This window comes from Heteronotia binoei, chromosome 10, assembly GCF_032191835.1.
Source record: "Heteronotia binoei isolate CCM8104 ecotype False Entrance Well chromosome 10, APGP_CSIRO_Hbin_v1, whole genome shotgun sequence".
Classification (NCBI taxonomy): Eukaryota; Metazoa; Chordata; class Lepidosauria; order Squamata; family Gekkonidae; genus Heteronotia; species Heteronotia binoei.
Window position 1 is genome coordinate 27,531,367 of NC_083232.1, and position 17,047 is coordinate 27,548,413.

At 41.7% G+C, this 17,047-nt stretch overlaps 1 protein-coding gene across 7 annotated transcripts in view; it reads left to right on the plus strand.

Annotated features, from left to right (window-relative positions):
* The window catches only part of PARD3 (par-3 family cell polarity regulator), a 745,691-nt gene that overhangs the window by 338,360 nt on the left and 390,284 nt on the right, over positions 1–17,047 (plus strand). For 5 of the 7 annotated variants that reach the window (XM_060248141.1, XM_060248148.1, XM_060248145.1 and 2 more), the window contains one exon: positions 3,010–3,144. The exons of the other annotated variants lie outside the window; for them this stretch is intronic. In XM_060248141.1, the coding sequence (XP_060104124.1) occupies positions 3,010–3,144 (135 nt within the window). The remainder of the gene's footprint in view (positions 1–3,009; positions 3,145–17,047) is intronic. 7 annotated transcript variants of the gene reach the window in all.

Consider the following 17,047-nt stretch of genomic DNA (forward strand, 5'->3'; position numbering starts at 1 on the left):
TTCCTTTTTAGGGAGCAGTTATAGTGGAGAGCCTCACCTTTAGTATGTAACCCAGAGATAGGTTCACAAGCTCATTAAGAACTTGGCTGCTGTATTCACACAGAAATATATACAGCAAGTTCTGCAGGAGTAGGTGTTGATCTTAGTTAGTTATGCTAGTTTACTGTTTCTGTGTTTGTTCTCTGCTTGGAGTAGTTTTAATGGAGGCTGCGAGGAGAGTTATTTTTGCATCAGGTGGGATTCTGTGATCCTCTTTAAGAGTATCCTTAGAAAATTATAATTGCTGGTCTGTACATTAAGAAAGTTAATAACAGTAAGATAAGGAATAGAATGCTAACTCTCCCCTCTTTTCGAGGATGCTCGTCTGCTCATTCCAAGCAGCTAAAGGCCTGTCATATGACAAGGTCGCCTCAATAACTTATAGCTTAGAGTGATTTTCCTTCACGTCAAGTCATATTTCTCGTCCCAACTGTGATTTTGCTTTAGTGTTGGGCCACCTCAAATGATTTAAATAGTTGTTCTTGGCACTTAGCAATTGCAAATCTGTTTCTGACACAAAGAGGAAGTGGAGTGAGAAGCAATATGCGACTCCTGCACGTGACCTGCCATTCCTAGGGAAGGCCTTTGGATGGTTATTAAAATCCAGACCAGCTGCCTCTGTACTTTAGAGAGAGGCAGAGAGCCCTGTGACTTTTGACTTTGCCAGTTGTTCCCCTGTTGTGCCTTTTAATAAAATCTTAAGCCACTTTTTATATTTATAGTGGCCTTGAGCTTTAGGGTGATGCAGAGAACCACATATGTATCAGGTAGGGTATAAACACAGCTGACTTTGTATATTGCCTGTAGAGTGCTTGGCTTAGTTCAGATGGAATGGCAAACCCTGGTTGGTCTGTACATGAATAATCCTAAAGCTTGCATACTCCTTACCATATCCAAATCCAAATACCTTTATTGGCATAGAAATAAAAAGTACAGCATGGCAAATTAATAGAGTTTCATTTATAAAAACCAGTTAAACATCAAGAAGGGGAGCTAATCTTTTGATCCCTGATTGTTATGGCAGCCAAAAGGTACTTTGCAACTAGGCTTGTGATATGGAAACATCGGTCAGATAGTAGAAAGAAAACTAACTTTGCCACAAATAATCCATAAAGGTTAGACAGGATAGGGTTGATTATACACTTCCCCGTAAAAATCGCAATGAAGTCCCACACTTCCCCGTAAAAATCACAATGAAGTAAGACATGGGGGACCATACTCTTTACTGTCCTCTCTAGTAGCCATGATAAATTACTTTCACACTCTCACACACACATACAAAAAAGGTTATTTCCAGACTGGCAATCTGATTTGTGTTAATCCCTGGAATCTTGGTTTCATGGAAAGTGCAACCCTGGTGTGCTGGTCTGATGTACATATAAATCACCATAAATGTCATGGTTGTGTGTGTGTGTGGGGGGGGTAAGGGAAATATGTACTTCTAAGAAGCCCCCAGGCTCATTGACATACCATCTGAGCTAAGCTGTATTGCTGTAGTGACTGTGATGTGCTATGTGTGGCAAGGTTGCCTGTTAGAATGTTGGTCAATTTTCAGATTGCTGTAAAATATTATGACTGCCTGGTATCACTTGCTGTGTGTTTGTTGGCTGCAACATCTTTTGACTACCTGGTTGTTAATTGGTCTCCCAAGTGCCCATGTCATCTCTCAATACTCTGTGATATGGCTATTTCAAGCATAGTGATGGAGGTTGTTGCTTCTTAACAATGCAGATTTATGCTTCTGTGCTAGTACACTGTCTGTGCCACTGCTGAGAACAGCACAATAGCACAGATGTTCTACTGGTCCTCCTGTTAAAAAAAACAATGACTCTAGCAGTGGAATCACAGTGCCTTACTCTATGTTATTGTAAAAGTGTCTTTTGGGAGGGACAGATTTGCTTTCTGTCTGCTGAATTTCTGCAGTGCATTTACCCTATATTTCAGGAAACTATTCAAGGCCCCAACCCTGTGGGGCTTATAATTCACAGGTTATTCCCACCTTGAAACAGCTGTTGCCAAAGAACTGGTAAGCTGTGAGCCTCCCCAGTGTGTAGGTCTCATGCCAGAGTTGGAAGTAACTGTGGCTTTTTGGGTTGACAGCAGGGCTTTTTTGTAGCAGGAACTCCTTTACATATCAGGCCACACCCCCATGATGTAGCCAGTCCTCCAAGAGCTTACAGGGCTCTTAGTACAGGGCCTACTGTAAGCTCCAGGAGGATTGGCTACATCAGAGAGGTGTAGCCTGATATGCAAAGGAGTTCCTGCTACAAAACAAGCCCTGGTTGATAGTAATTACAAATGGGGAGCTGTGGAGAGAGTACTGCTGTCTTAAACATGCAGTAATACCTGACTTCCTATACCTGTTTGATCATGAGCTGATCATGAGTAGTGGTTAGAGGCTAATATGCGGGAGTTCCAGGTTCAAATTCCCATTTCTGTTGAATCCTCTGCCACTGGATGTCATACTCTCTCAGCCTAACTTTCCATGCAGGGCTGTTGTGAGGGAAAAACGGAAGAAAGGAGACTGATGCAGACCACCTTGAACCAACTGAAGGAAGGATCGGATAAAATATGCTAAAGTAATAAATGGCATGCCTTCAGTTTGACTTCAGACAGCTTTGACAATGAGAAAGCACTGCAGCTTCTGGGCATGTATAACCACTACAAAGTAGACAGATATTTATGGAATACAGGAGCCAGATTTTCTACACTCATGTAGTAAAAAAAAGTCACATGTTTAGTATCTTAACAGTTCTTAGAAGATACAGCGTAATGCCATATACAGATTGAAGGCCCTAGAACTGTAAACAAAGCTGTTTAAGTTAAACTGTGAATTATTTTTTTTCTTCCTAGACTGTTTCTGTTGTGTCATCTGTTAAAAAAAAAAAAAAGAACAGCAACAACCTTCAGCATGTTTGTGTCTTTAGATGCTTTTTAAAAGATAGCACCTCTTTCTTTGTTTTGGAACAGAAAGATGAAAATTATAGAAGCCTCCCCCGGGACACCAGCAGTTGGTCAGCTAACCAGTTTCAGAGGGACAATGCTCGCTCATCACTAAGTGCCACACATCCCATGGTAGATAAATGGCTGGAGAGGCAAGAACAGGTAAACTACTTACGTATTTAGATTATAATGAGGTAACTGAGCTTGGACGCTTCTGCAGGCACCAACTGTATTCTTAAAACAGTGATGCTGGTTATGAACGTTGGATGGGGCTAGTAGTCTCATAATGGTCAGCAGCGGCCACAGCCATGGTTTAAGTATATTGAAAGCAGCATTTCTAGCTGTGAGCAATGACCGCTTGAATGAACACTTTTAGGCCAGGCATGAAGGGAAAGTTCTAGCATAACTTTTTTACTCAAATATATTTATTTTATATGATCGAGGAATTTGTTACCTGAGGGCAGGGCTTTCTTTTGTAGCAGAAGCTCATTTGCATATTAGGCCACACCTACCTGATGTAGCCAATCCTCCAAGAGCTTACAAGGCTCTTAGTACAGGGCCTAGTGTAAGCTCCATGGCTTCATCAGGGGTGTGTGGCCTAATATGCAAAGGAGTTCTTGCTACAAAAAAAGCCCTGCCTGAGGGAACATTCAGTTCCCCCACCCATGGTGTGAAGTAGTCCTGTCCAGCCATGGATAAATCTCAGGATCTGCTGATCATGTAGTTTGCTTCTTAGGCTAGGAAATTAGACTACATTGTCTACTAGGTTGCTGGTTTTATGATACCAGTAAGCCTTTCAGAAAGAATTTGCTTATTTGGAACATTTAATTTATTTTTTAATGCATCAGCTCAGAATTGAAGTTAAGTTACAAGAAATGGAAGACCGCAAATTGTGTGTTACCCCAAGAATGAAAATTACATCCTGGCAAGCATTAGTAGCATAATATATTCACTGGTTTGCTGACATCTTTCACAAAACAGAAGCAAGGGATTCATTGTCAGGGGGGTGGGGGAGCAAGATATTAACCATGGGAAATGCTGAAGTTGTACATGAATATCCCCATACATTGAATGTGGGGGGAGGCATTCAAATACATGTCTCCCTCCCTGTACTTTGACATTGTATAGTGTAGCAATAGATATATCATGCAAGGACTGTTCATGCGCTTTAAGTCTTAATATAGGTCACGTTACAGATCTCCCATCCAGCCTTCAAGAAAGTATACTCTGCAGCTTTCTAGACTTTTCATATCTTCTGAATACTTTCATGCCTCTAGTATTTAGAAAACTGCTGTGGAGTACCCTTTGAGCTTTTTTGTCTGAGTTTACAGAGCTGTCACTCATTTTTCTTAAAAAAACCTTCCTTGTCCGTAGTTATTCATTATTCATTCTGATTGTTGCCGTTAAATTAAAAGTTCGCTTCTTAGAGCTAAATCATGAGTCTTAATGGTGACCTTCTAAGAAAATGACTTTCATTTGCATATTCTAATATATTTTAGTCAGATTTGTATTTTGTGCTATTCTGACCCTGAAGCTTTTAATGAGACCTTTATTTTTTTTTAAACAAAGGCAAAATTACTATAGAGACAGAAGCAGTGATATCTAAACGTGCTTTTATTATGTTAGTTAACTGATTTTCATCTCCTCTTCTTTTTTTAATCTTTAAAAAGATTTTGTGGGCACTTTTTAAATGATCTATTAAATTTGATGTTAATGAGTGTGCATGTACCTAGAAAAGAAGGATCCTTTGGTGATTTCATATCAGTGGGATAATTAATTAAACTGAAACTGTTTAACAGGGCATGAATAGTGGAAGGAAATCCCATAATGAGAGCAGAATGGAGCATGGCACTGTGGAGGGCAAGAATGAAACTTGTAGTCGACAGACTGAATACAAGTCGGAATCTGATGTTAACGCTTTACTTTTTATTCTTTAAAAATATTTTACACTCACAGTTCTCCATGTTGCCCAGGGTACTTTTGTTTGTCATCATGAGAACCAGTTTGGTGTAGTGGTTAAGTGTGCGGGCTCTTCTCTGGAAGAACCGGGTTTGATTCCCCACTCCTCCACTTGCAACTGCTGGAATGGCCTTGGGTCAGCCTAGCTCTCACAAGAGTTGTCCTTGAAAGGACAGCTTCTGTGAGAGCTCTCTCAGCCCCATCCACATCACAGGGTGTCTGTTCTGGGAGAAGAAGATAAGAAGATTGTAAGCTGTTCTGAGACTCTGATTCAGATAGAAGGGCAGGGTATAAATCTAGGGTCTTCTTATTTTGAATGTTAAGCAAATAATGTATAGTGCTCACTCTTTTGTATAGTAAACACAGTAGGTCTTTTCTGTATAGTAGTGCTCTCTCCTTTGAATAGTAGTGCTCTCTCCTTTGTATAGTAAACACATTGGGTCTTTTCAAGTTCTAGACTATCCATAGGAATATAGTAAGAGAGAAGTTAGTTTTGTGCCTGTTCTCTTCTGTGTTTCCTCTCCTCCTTTCTACAGCTCTTCTGACCAAGGACCATCATGGGGATACCCTCATGCAGTTTAACCTAAGATTAATTTTTGGGGTGGGGATGGTGAATAGGAAGAAATTGCAGGAAAAAGTTCACCCATCTGCTCAGGTAGAAGGCAGAAATATTGCCTGCCTGTAGCTTTATGTGAATGCCATTGAAAATGCTAGTGATAACTGGGCACTTGCTGAGGCTCAGATTGTTGTGTGTGTGTGTGGTGTGTGTGTGTGTTGGGCATGCAGTCAGTTGAGGGTAGAGCTTACTCAGAAAAAAGTCAGATCAGTGCATGCTGCTCCTGAACTTTCTTGCCATCTCCTCATATGGAAAATATGACATGCAGTGGTGGGATGGATCCATAAATTATCTGTAGTCAGGAATGAACACTAAGAGAGTCACATTTGTTTTTTCACAGTTGAATGATCAATAATGATCAGTAATCAGTGAATGATCAATAATGTGGCAAATGCAATTCCTTGTAAGTGTAAAACTGATGCACATTATGGGGCAAAAATCCCATCTTCACATACAAGCTTCTAGGTTCCCATTTCACATGTATCACAATAGGTGCTGCACCAACTGACTATCCAGGACAGAGATCCTTAAGTCATGATTACTCATTCAGTGAAACTATCTGGCCATTGTGCAGCAGGTAGGAAGAATGGCAGTTCTTATAAACCAAGCAGTAGTGTAATTCCTTTAGAAAAACAATTATGATGTGGCCTCCATTGGGATTGATGTACAATTTCTGGTTTCTCTGTCTTAAAAAGGGTGCTGTATACTTGGTTGGAGGCTGTATTATTTAGACTATGAATCTTGTGGAGTATGTGGATGGAGAGAGTTTTTTTCTTCCCTATCCATAACATTAGAAATTAGGGTCAGATGATATACCTGATTGAACAGATAGAAGATCTACATAATTTAATGTATGGAATTGTAGCGATGACCACCATTAGGAATAAGGCAAATTCATGAAAGATAAGTTTGTCAATAGCTGTTAGCCATGATTAGGGATGGGCATGAATTATAAACCAGGTTTCCTCATGAACCAGGCCAGTTAGTGGTTCATGAATTCCCGGCTTGTGATCCACTCAGGAACCGCTATGGTTTTTGCAGCAGTTTGTTCAATTTGTGGGCATCTCTGGAGTTGCGACACCTCAGCATGCCTCACACGTGCCACTGTAGTGCAGCTAGGGTAGGAGAAGGGAGTTATTTAAACCTCCCTTTCACAAATCCCATGAACCTGAACCAGTTTGGGAAATGGAAGAGTTTGTGGAGGTTCATGAACCATGGTTTGCGAGACCCTACAAACAATGAACCTCCATTTTCCTGGTTCGTGCCCATCCCTAGCCATGATAGCCGAATGGCACCTCCATGAACAGAGACAGCATGCCTCATTCATGTGAATATTTTTAGAAACATCTGGCTGGTTATTGTTGGAAATACAGCAGCCTCGATGGACTCTTGGAATGATCCAGCTAGAGGCTACCTTATGAAATCTATGGTTTTTGCAGCAGTTTGTTCAATTTGTGGGCATCTCTGGAGTTGCAACACCTCAGCATGCCTCACACGTGCCACTGTAGTGCGACTAGCGTAGGAGAAGGGAAGTATTTAAACCCCCCTTTCACAAATCCCATGAACCTGAACCAGTTTGGGAAATCTTAGCAGCTTGGTGGTAGGAGAGGAAAGCTTGGTGACTATCTTTTTTGGAGAGGAAAGCTTGGTGACTATCTTTTTTGGAGTCTTTAAAATGAGAATGGATTTGATCAGCACATTTTGGAAACCAGCAATTTAATAGACTCCCTGACTGGCATATCTGCATGATGCAAATAAGCACAATTTGTACGTCTGCTCTAACCAGGTTTCTTATGTGTGGTTTAAAGGTAACATTTAGGTATGGCAAAAGACTTCATTTTACTACCAGTGCTATAAACTGTGGTGATAACACTGTCAGTGACATCAAACTACTAACTTTCTATCTTCGTGCAAAAAATATTTTTCCAGTGCCATTTGTTTTGGCTAAATATTTGTTCCTATGCATCTTTTCACTGAGAGCACTCATTGTCCTTGCTTCATTCTATTCAGTTTGTGACTTCTCACTGCCATTATGAGCAAGCTTATTCTTAAGGAAGTATCAATAGCCTGTAAATAGGGACTTATTAAGAGAACTGAACCGAGTCTTATTAGAGAAATTGCCGCATCTCATTTTATTGTTCTGGACCTCAATATCTGGTAGCTGATGTGGAAAAGCTTTGCATGCTTCCCACCTCCACCCCACTTGTCGGTATATGATCACAATGTGAATCATACATTCACAGTAATGTGAAATAATTGGCAGTCCATCTTTTGAAACTCTATGAACCAGAGAGTAACATCAGTACTTGCCAGTTAGTAATATGTACTTGAATTCAAGGATCAGTCTGCATTATAAAGCGCTTCTCGCAGTGTAAGGATGAACAGTATGGGATTAAAGTTTCATGCCCATTATAGTCTATAAAATGAAGCAAGCTAAATCTGCTTCTTCATATCCGGCTGCAAGCATGTTCAGCATTCAAATAATGCACGCATCAATTTCCAGACTAAATGTGTGTTCTGCAAGCTATTTTGTACAGTTTTATACATCCTTTCATTGAATTATGTTAGTGGTGTACAATGGTGGTTAATCCCTCTAAAATACCCCCGTCCCCATATTACTCGTTTAGTATTTGTTCCAAATGACGGTTGTAAAGTGATCACAACATTTTGCAAGTTTTGTGTTTTGAGAGTACTGCAATTAGCAAACTATTAACTAGACTTTGAATCCGTCAGTCATTACTGTCATCAGCTCCTGCACTTGCATAGCCAAGAAGTGGCTAGGATGGAGCTTGATTCAGAGTAGTTGGGGGCATCAGTGAAAAGGTACAGGTTGAACCAAGATTCCCCCATTTGTCCTCAAATGCACTCCTTTACTTATCGTCCACCAAAGCCCCTGCCGCAAAGATCAAGTCTAGCATGTGCCCCACCTGGTGGGTGGGTGATGTGACGAATTGGGAGAGTCCCAGTGTTGCCATGGATGACACTAGGTCGATCGCCTGGCTGGAGGCCGCGTCGTCGGCACTTCCTGCCAGGTGCCCCAATTTAGAAGCCCCGACCTTCTGTCCCTGCTCCTTCTGCCACCACCACGGGGTGAAAGCTGAGAGGCTGGGGTCACCCTTTTCTCCCCCCATAATTTAAATTGCATGGGAGGGGTACCCAGGAGCAGCTGTTGTCCCTCCCATGACATTTAAAAGGCCTGCCAGTTGGCAGGCATCCTGAGTTGGGCACCCTGAGTCATGGTGGTGGTAGCCAGGGGAGGGGAGTTGCTAACTGCCCTCTGACTTTTTTACATGCCCCAAACTTTTAAAATCCTGGCTACCGGCTTGCTTTGAGAAGTGGTCCATCCTAAATCAGGGCTTTTTTTTTTTTGAGCAGGGACGCACAGGAATGCAGTTCTGGCTGGCTTGGTGGCAGGGGGTGTGGCCTAATATGCAAATAAGTTAATGCTGGACTTTTAAAACCAAAAGCCCCATGTGAAACATTGGTGATGTCAGAGGGTGTGGCCTAATGTTCAAATGAGTTCTTGCTCATGATAGGTCATTCAGATTAGTTCCTGATAATGGTAGGTCATTCAGATCATCTAGGACAGGGCTTTTTTTGGTAGAAAAAGCCCTGTCATAGATAATCTGAATGACCTACCATTACTGATGCACTCCTAAATAGAAGCTTTCATTCCACATAGACCTATGCACATCAAAATGAATATTTTGGTACTATGACTAATAGTATCTCTTGGCATTGACAAAATGTTTTACAGAATTTTTACGGCACATTTTTATAGAAGAAATTTTCTTAGCCATTTCACCGAAGAAGAAGAAGAAGAAGAAGAAGAAGAAGAAGAAGAAGAAGAAGAAGTATTGCAGATTTATACCCCGCTCTTCTCTCTGAATCACTCAGAGTGGCTTACAATCTCCTTTATCTTTCCTCCCCACAACAGACACCCTGTGAGGTGGGTGGGGCTGAGAGAGCTCTCACAGAAGCTGCCCTTTCAAGGACAACTCTGCAAGAGCTATGGCTGACCCAAGGCCATTCCAGCAGCTGCAAGTAAAGGAGTGGGGAATCACACCTGGTTCTCCCAGAAAAGAGTCCACCTACTTAATCACTACACCAGCCTGGCTGCTGTTGGCCACTTTAAGTGTCTAAGAGTGGTTTAAGATGCTGTGCCCCACCATTTTATATCAAAACTATTAACATACTGTGGAAGTTGGTTTAGCATATTGCTGCTATACAGTGTGTCTGCTGTACTCTTTGGGATTTCTGTGCTGATCTGGTTGAAAGAGGTGAACGTTGAGAAGGAGCAGGTTCGTTTCCTGCTTTGATGAGAGGGGGCAAAGTTCTTTGTTGCAATTCTCCTCTGGTTCAAAATTATATGAAGTGTCCTGTTAATCCTGGAGGATGGAGATCTCACATTATTTTCATTCTTCTCAATGGATCCCCTTTCCTTTGTGGCTGTTAGTGTGCATAGGTCTCCGAATCCCAGGCATAGCTTTGGGGATTTAAGAAAAGACTTTTGGCTGAAGAAGAAGATGAAGAGGGCAATCCACTTCTAGGAGAGAGTTCGTAGGATCAATCCCATTGTTTATTATGTAACAGACATATGGTAGTGGAAAGTGCTGTCAAGTCACTGCTGAGCTATGATGACTCCATAAGGGTTTCAAGGCAAGAGGCATGCAAAGGTGGCTTGCCATTGCCTGCCTCTGCATAGCAACCTTAATGGTCTCTAATCCAAGCACTAACCAGAACTGACCTGCTTAGCACTTAAGGTCTGATGAGATTGGTCATCCAAGTGAAGGCAGAATATATAGCTGCATAATTCTGTAATCTTTCCTTTACATCTTTTTGAAGGATAGCAATCTTTATCCTCAACTGCTAGGGATGGCCCACTTTCCCATTTTGGAGGCATAGAGAATCAAAAGTAAATATTTGGAATGACACCAAAACCTAAGCCGCTAGTAGACACAGTAGGCAGTTGCTGATGTTGGGAAAAACAGGAATGAGAGTGGCAGAGAGGGTAATTTGAAATAATTTGTAAAGGTAGAGTCCAACCTGCGGATTTTTTTAATTTTTCTGCTGTTGCCTTCTTTCCTTGGTTCTACATGTAGCTTGCAGCATCTCTCAATAATTGACTAAAATTGTAATCTCTGAATGATTTTACCAGTCCCCCCCTCAGCAATTCGAGCAGATACACAGATATGATTAGTATTAGATTTCTAGACAGAACTTTCAGCCTTCACTGTTGGTTCAATACAAATGAATGCTCATTTTTAAACCAGATTAAAAAAGAAGCAATATTTATACCCTGAAAAATTTGAAATAAAACAACAGTTTCCATTTTGCCAGTTCATAGAGAGCATCCCAAATTTGGTAGTAAGATATAGTAGACTATTTCATGCCTTAATGATTTATTATAAACAGAACAAATATTTGTCTTATTATCTGCATCAATGTTTGCTTTGCATGTAACAATGTTTAAACTGCATGAAAATCTGAGAAATTAGATTTTCATTTTGAAATATACATTTTGATTGCATTTTGTGATCGGAACTTTAAATGCTTCCTCTTTTTAAAGTGTGGGCTAAAGATGGTGATGATTAATATTAGGTTATTATCTCTTAATGTTTAAGTAATGTCATACTGTCCTCAGAGGTGAAAATTGATAAAAGGTTTTCATGTTCACTCTCCTTGATAGTTAGAAGGGAGATTTAAACAAAAATGCAGCTTTGATTGCTTGTTATACTAAAGAAACAAGAGTGCATCCTGGGATGGACATAAACTGGGAAAATGCAGTTTGGTTTGTGGTTCGTGGCATGCCCAGTTCATGAACCACAAACCACCACAAACATTTTGGTGCATGGTAGACCAGCCCCACCAGCATGCTAGAGGCACCAAACTCATGGGGGATCTCTGGATGACTGCCCTCTACCTGTCCTTCAAGTTTGGTATGAATTATGGCTCCCCAAAGAAGGTGTGCCTAGGAAAGTGCTTTCTGAGGAAATGACAGGCACAGATTCAGGAGTGTGTAGAATGGACCCTGTGCAAGTTAAAGTCATCAGACCCACAGGGGATCTTCAGCTGACTGTCCTCTTCATGTCTGCTAAGTTATGCACAGATTTGATTTCAGGGCTCTGATTTATGGCACCTCAAAGAAGATGCCCCTGGGAAAAAATGTCAGACTCAAGTTCAAAAGAGTGTAAAATGGACTTTACAGCAAGTTACACAGACCAAACACAGAGGGGACCTCACCCTGCCACCCACTCCTCTACAGTCTCTCCATATTGGGTGTGGATTACGTATCTGAGGTCTCAGTTAAGGTCTCCTCAAAAAGGTCTCCCCAGTGTTCTCTCTGGAAAAGACAACTGCAGTTATAGAAGTCTATGGACTAGCTCAGAAACAAACCAGTGACACCAAACACACAAAGAAACTTTACCAGGGCAGGCCCCTTCAGCCAGACACTGAGAGCAATGCAAGCTCTTCAACTGAGAGCCCCTGTTGGAATTCTGGGGATATCTGCCTTTTTGTCATTCAGAACCTGTCTTTGGAGACTTGGGAGTGGTCTGGCCAGCTCAACATATGTTCCCATTTTTCTGCAGAGTAGATGAATACATTGTGGTTGCTGGGTGTGATCTGGACCTGCATATGCCAGCCCTGAGGGGAGGGGGCTGTGAGAGTTGTGGGCACACTTTCTCGCTTGTCTGGTATAGCTAGGGTGCCTGCCAAGTTGTAACTTCAGGGTAACTTGGGGGGGGGGCGCACATTCCTGCTTAAAAAATGCCTTGCTTGTCCCCATTCTGACATGGGCAATGGCACACCTTGCACTCCGCCACACAGGAGTTACTAAAGAGGGTGTGGAAATGTGGGCCCCAGAATAGGAAAAGGCTGGGAGGAGAGGAACAGCTGCTTTCTGGAACTGGACTGAGAGAGCCACAGAAGGGTAAACTTAAGGTGGGAGCAGCTATAGGGGGTTGGGATATGGAAGGAGAGGAGTGCCCTCCCCCCTCGAATCACTACTGTCAGAGTCCTCCTCTCCAAAGAGTGTTTGAGCAGTGCTAACAATTCCGCTATCTCTGTGGAGAGCCCCAGGAGCAGATCAAGGAAAGTTTTTTGACTGCATACCCCATCCAGCTGTATTTTTTTTGAGGCAATTGCAGCCTAATGGGTGAGTGATTCATATCTAAAAAAGGGGGGTGGGATTTGCTAGCATGTGTATGTTGATTGGTGACAGCAGAAACTGAACAGAGCTGTTTCAGTGTTTGCCAAGGGAAAAAAAATGGTCAAAGGAAAAAATCTTCAGACAATTGAAAAGTTTGAAAGATAAGCCATGTTTTTCATAAGCTCTAATAGACATGAACACACAGGTCAAATCATTTCAGAGTGGCTCCTGCAGTATTGTTTTTCTTCTGTGAAATCACCCAGGTTCTGAATAAATAATGTGGGAAATGATGATGAAAAACTGTATACTACAGTTTCTTTCCCCTATGTTACCTTTAGTTCATCACTGAAGAAGTTAATAATAGTTGCAAAACTCTTATGGTAGTGGCATTCCTTCAGCCATTATGCATTTTATTCTGCCTTATGTGAGATGCTCGAGTGGCCAGTGTGGTTGTATCTACACTTAAGAAATGATGGGAAGGGCTGTGGCTCAGTGGTAGTGGCTCACCTGCTTGGCATGCAAAAGGCCCGGGTTCAAACCCCAGCATCCCCAGATCAAGGACCTGGCAGTAGGAGATGTGAAAGACCTCTCCCTGGGGCCCTGGAGACCCAGTCTGAGTAGCATTACTGACTTTGCTTGGCTAAGGGTACAATTCAAACACAGCAGCTTCATGTGCTCATGTGAGGAACCAGCCATGGGATTGCATGCTTTCTACCATCTCTCTGGTCTTAGGGCCCTGATAGTTACCACATCGAAGCATCACCAGGATCCTGACTCCAGAATACATAAGTAAAATTTAATGTATTTCAGATTCTGGTTTGATGGAGCCATGGTTCTGTTGTTTATATAACCCATTCATTTATTTATTAGAAAAATAATTTTGTTGCCTCCCCAGAATTATGCTCTGTGCAGCTTAGCCAACATATTCCTTAAGTGCAGATAAGACTGGAGAGAGGAGCTGGCTCCTAAGTAGACTGGTAGTAGACTAAGTAGTACATATTCCTGCAGCATTACATCTAGGTAATAGGACTGTAGGCAGTGCCAATGTGGAAGCATTCAGTTGTTCTTAAGGAACTTCTATACTGACGATGGGTTTGGCCCATCTGTGTCCTGTTTTGTGGGACATCAGTAACAACTGTTTGTTCAACCTGTGCATTATTTACCAAAAAGAGTTTATCTCTAGATAGAAACCAATTCATCTATAATGCAGCACTTACTGCCACACTATTGGTGGTCATGTTTGTCCCATATTATAGATCCTTCCCCGTTCTGTATTTTTCTAGGTGGCCTCCCATAACAGGGGAATTGTTTGTATTCCTTTCTCTGCCCATAGAACAAACTGGGGGAAAAAAAATCTTCTGTTGAGATCAACCATGTAGAAATTTTTTGTTTTTGTCAGCTGCCTTGAAATCTTGAGTAATGGACAGGTGAGGGTATTCAGTTCATGATTGAATGACTGTTTGATTAAAGATTGTTTTAGTTGTGCTTTGTTTGTGACCCCCAGGCATAGACAAATATAAATTGAACCTCTTTAGGATTTAATTTTTTTTTTCTTATGGCTTCTGTGGTTTTAATTCACATTTGTAGGTTGAAAATGTTGGTTTATAATGGAATGGTGTTAAGTATTTGTATAATGCAAACGTTGTGCTGCTATCAGCAGCCCTGGTAGCTTAAGTGTTTCCATTTAGTGTGCCTAAGGGCACTGAAAGATAAATATCTTGGACCTCCCAGAATTTATACCCTAGTCCCATAGAACTCATTTTCCTTACCTAAAATTATTAGACTCGGCTGAACACTCCTCAGTTAGAGCAAAGGTCCCAGTGGGACTGCAGCGGGAATTTGGCCTCCATGAAGAGTGAGTGAATGTTGTTGAACAGTGCCCTTAATTACTACAGTGCCAAACTAATGCGCAAGTGAAATACATTAGCAGAATTAAAAATTTGTCTTTATTCCCTTGGTGGGTAATACAGTTAATGAATATAGATCTGACCAAATGAAGATAATTTATTTCTATGGTTTACATCACTATAAAAGTTTTTACTGTAGTGTTGCCCTTTCATACAAACTTTAAATAGCAGCTGTCCTTCTATCCACTTCAGAGATTGTGAAGGTTAAAAGTTTTAAGTGAATTAAAGCAATTCGCTTAATCGTGTCTATAGAGGATATGATTTCCTCTGCTGTGGATTCCGCCCCTCCTCCCTTATCATTCACAACACTAGCCAGAAACCATTTTCTAGCTTAATATTTTAGAGATGTTTTTACAAGTAGTTTGTAATAGTTAATTTCAAAATACAAGCTCACATGTAGGCTTCAGTAAACAAGATGGGCTACAGCATAGTTTCAGGGATTCCACTTCCTTATGGCTTGAATCTGGCAGTTGATCAGCTCTTATTCTACAGCTACAAAAAAAGCCCAGCAGGAACTCATTTGCATATTAGGCCACACCTCGGTGTCACCACTATTTCACACAGGGGTTTTTTTGTAGAAAAAGCCCAGCACGAACTCAATTGCATATTAGGCCACATCCCTGACACCAAACCAATTGCAACTGCATTCCTGTGCATTCCTGTTCAAAAAAGCAGAATGTTGTGCCCCGTTGTTCTTTTCTATTTACCTTTTATAGATGATTCTGGTCTTCAGTCTCTAGGTCCTTGGATGCTAGGAAACAGGAATCTTACTGATGAAAGGCTTACTCATTAGTTAATATAGATAACTTAAATTTAGGGTTGTCAACTTCCAGGTGGTAGCTGGAGAAGTCCTGCTATTACAACCGATCTCCACGTGATAAGAGATCAGTTCACCTAGAAAAAGGCTGCTTTGGAAGCTGGTCTCTAGCATTATACCCCACTGAAGTTCTTCCCCTCCCCAAACCTTTCTGAGGCTCCACCCCCCAAAATCTCTAGGTATTTCCCAGGCTGGAGCTGGCATCCCTAAATTAAATGTACCTGTTGTGAATATCCAGTTGAAGGTATGTAGGCCTCATTAAGTTTTAGCTCAATAAAACAAATTCCTGGTAAGCAAAAGTTAAAGAGAAAGCAATTTACATTTGATTAAACCTCAAGTTTCAAAATACGGAGTACACCATATTACCATAACATGTCAGCACAACAATGGTTTTGAAATGAAGGTGAAAAAGTCTTTATTGTGCAAGTTGCAGGTTTAATTGTCATGGATCTCAGTTGAGAATTAGCCTGTGTTCCTGATTGCCAGGACAGCCATTTCACAGTGACAGAGCCAGCAAACTTTGGATGTGTATGGAGAGGAAAAGATTAAAAGATTCCTACCTATAGGAATGGGAACAGACTGGGAACTCACGAACCAGGCAGCTCTGAACCGAACCCCTGAACAAAAAATCTGCCCAAACGGAACTGACTTGGGTGTTGTTGGGTTCCACCCCCAGCACACCCATGCCATCCAAACACAAGCACATTGGTGACATGGTTGTGTCACTTACAAATGATGCGGGTACGCCAGGGCAGGGCTCAACGCCACCCAGAAGTGGCTTGGTGAACACACAAGCCGAATGAAGCAGAAAAGCTTGGTTAGTGTTTGGAGGAAGGTACCTTCCCTGAACCCCAGCTTGCAAACTTTGAAATGGGCAAATTCTGGCCCAGACTTTGGCTCAGGTCTGTGCCCATCCTGTAAACATTTGGTGCAGGCAGTTAATTGAGGGCAGTCTGTTCAAGAATATGGTCTTGTGAACTGAGTATTCTATAAGCTTCATCCATTCATTAGGTACAGGGGAAGGATCCAGTTCCACAGTTAACATTTTAATCAATTTATTATGCTGATCACATGGAGGTAGATCAAGATGGGCACCCTTATGAATCTGTCTGTAGCAGCAGCAGAAAAGAACAAGGGTCCAATAGCACCTTAAAGACTTTAAAAATGTGGCAGGATTCGAGGTTTGTGCGTCACTGAAGTGAGCAGTGACTGACAAAAGCTCATACCCTGTCACAAATTTTGTCAGTCCTTGAGGTGCTACTGGACTCTTGCTCTTTTCTACTGATTGGAAAGGAAAGGTCCCCTGTGCAAGCACCAGTTGTTTCTGACTCTGGGGTGATGTTGCTTTCACAACATTTTCACGGCAGACTTTTTACAGGGTGGTTTGCCATTGCCTTCCCCAGTCATCTACACTTTCCCCCCAGCAAGCTGGGTACTCATTTCACCGACCTCGGAAGGATGGAAGGCTGAGTCAACCTCGAGCCGGCTACCTGAAAACCCAGTTTCTGCTGGGGATCGAACTCAGGTCATGAGCAGAGCTTAGGACTGCAGTACTGCAACTTTAACACTCTGCGCCACGGGGCTCTTACTTTCTACTGATTACATGGTTAAAAATA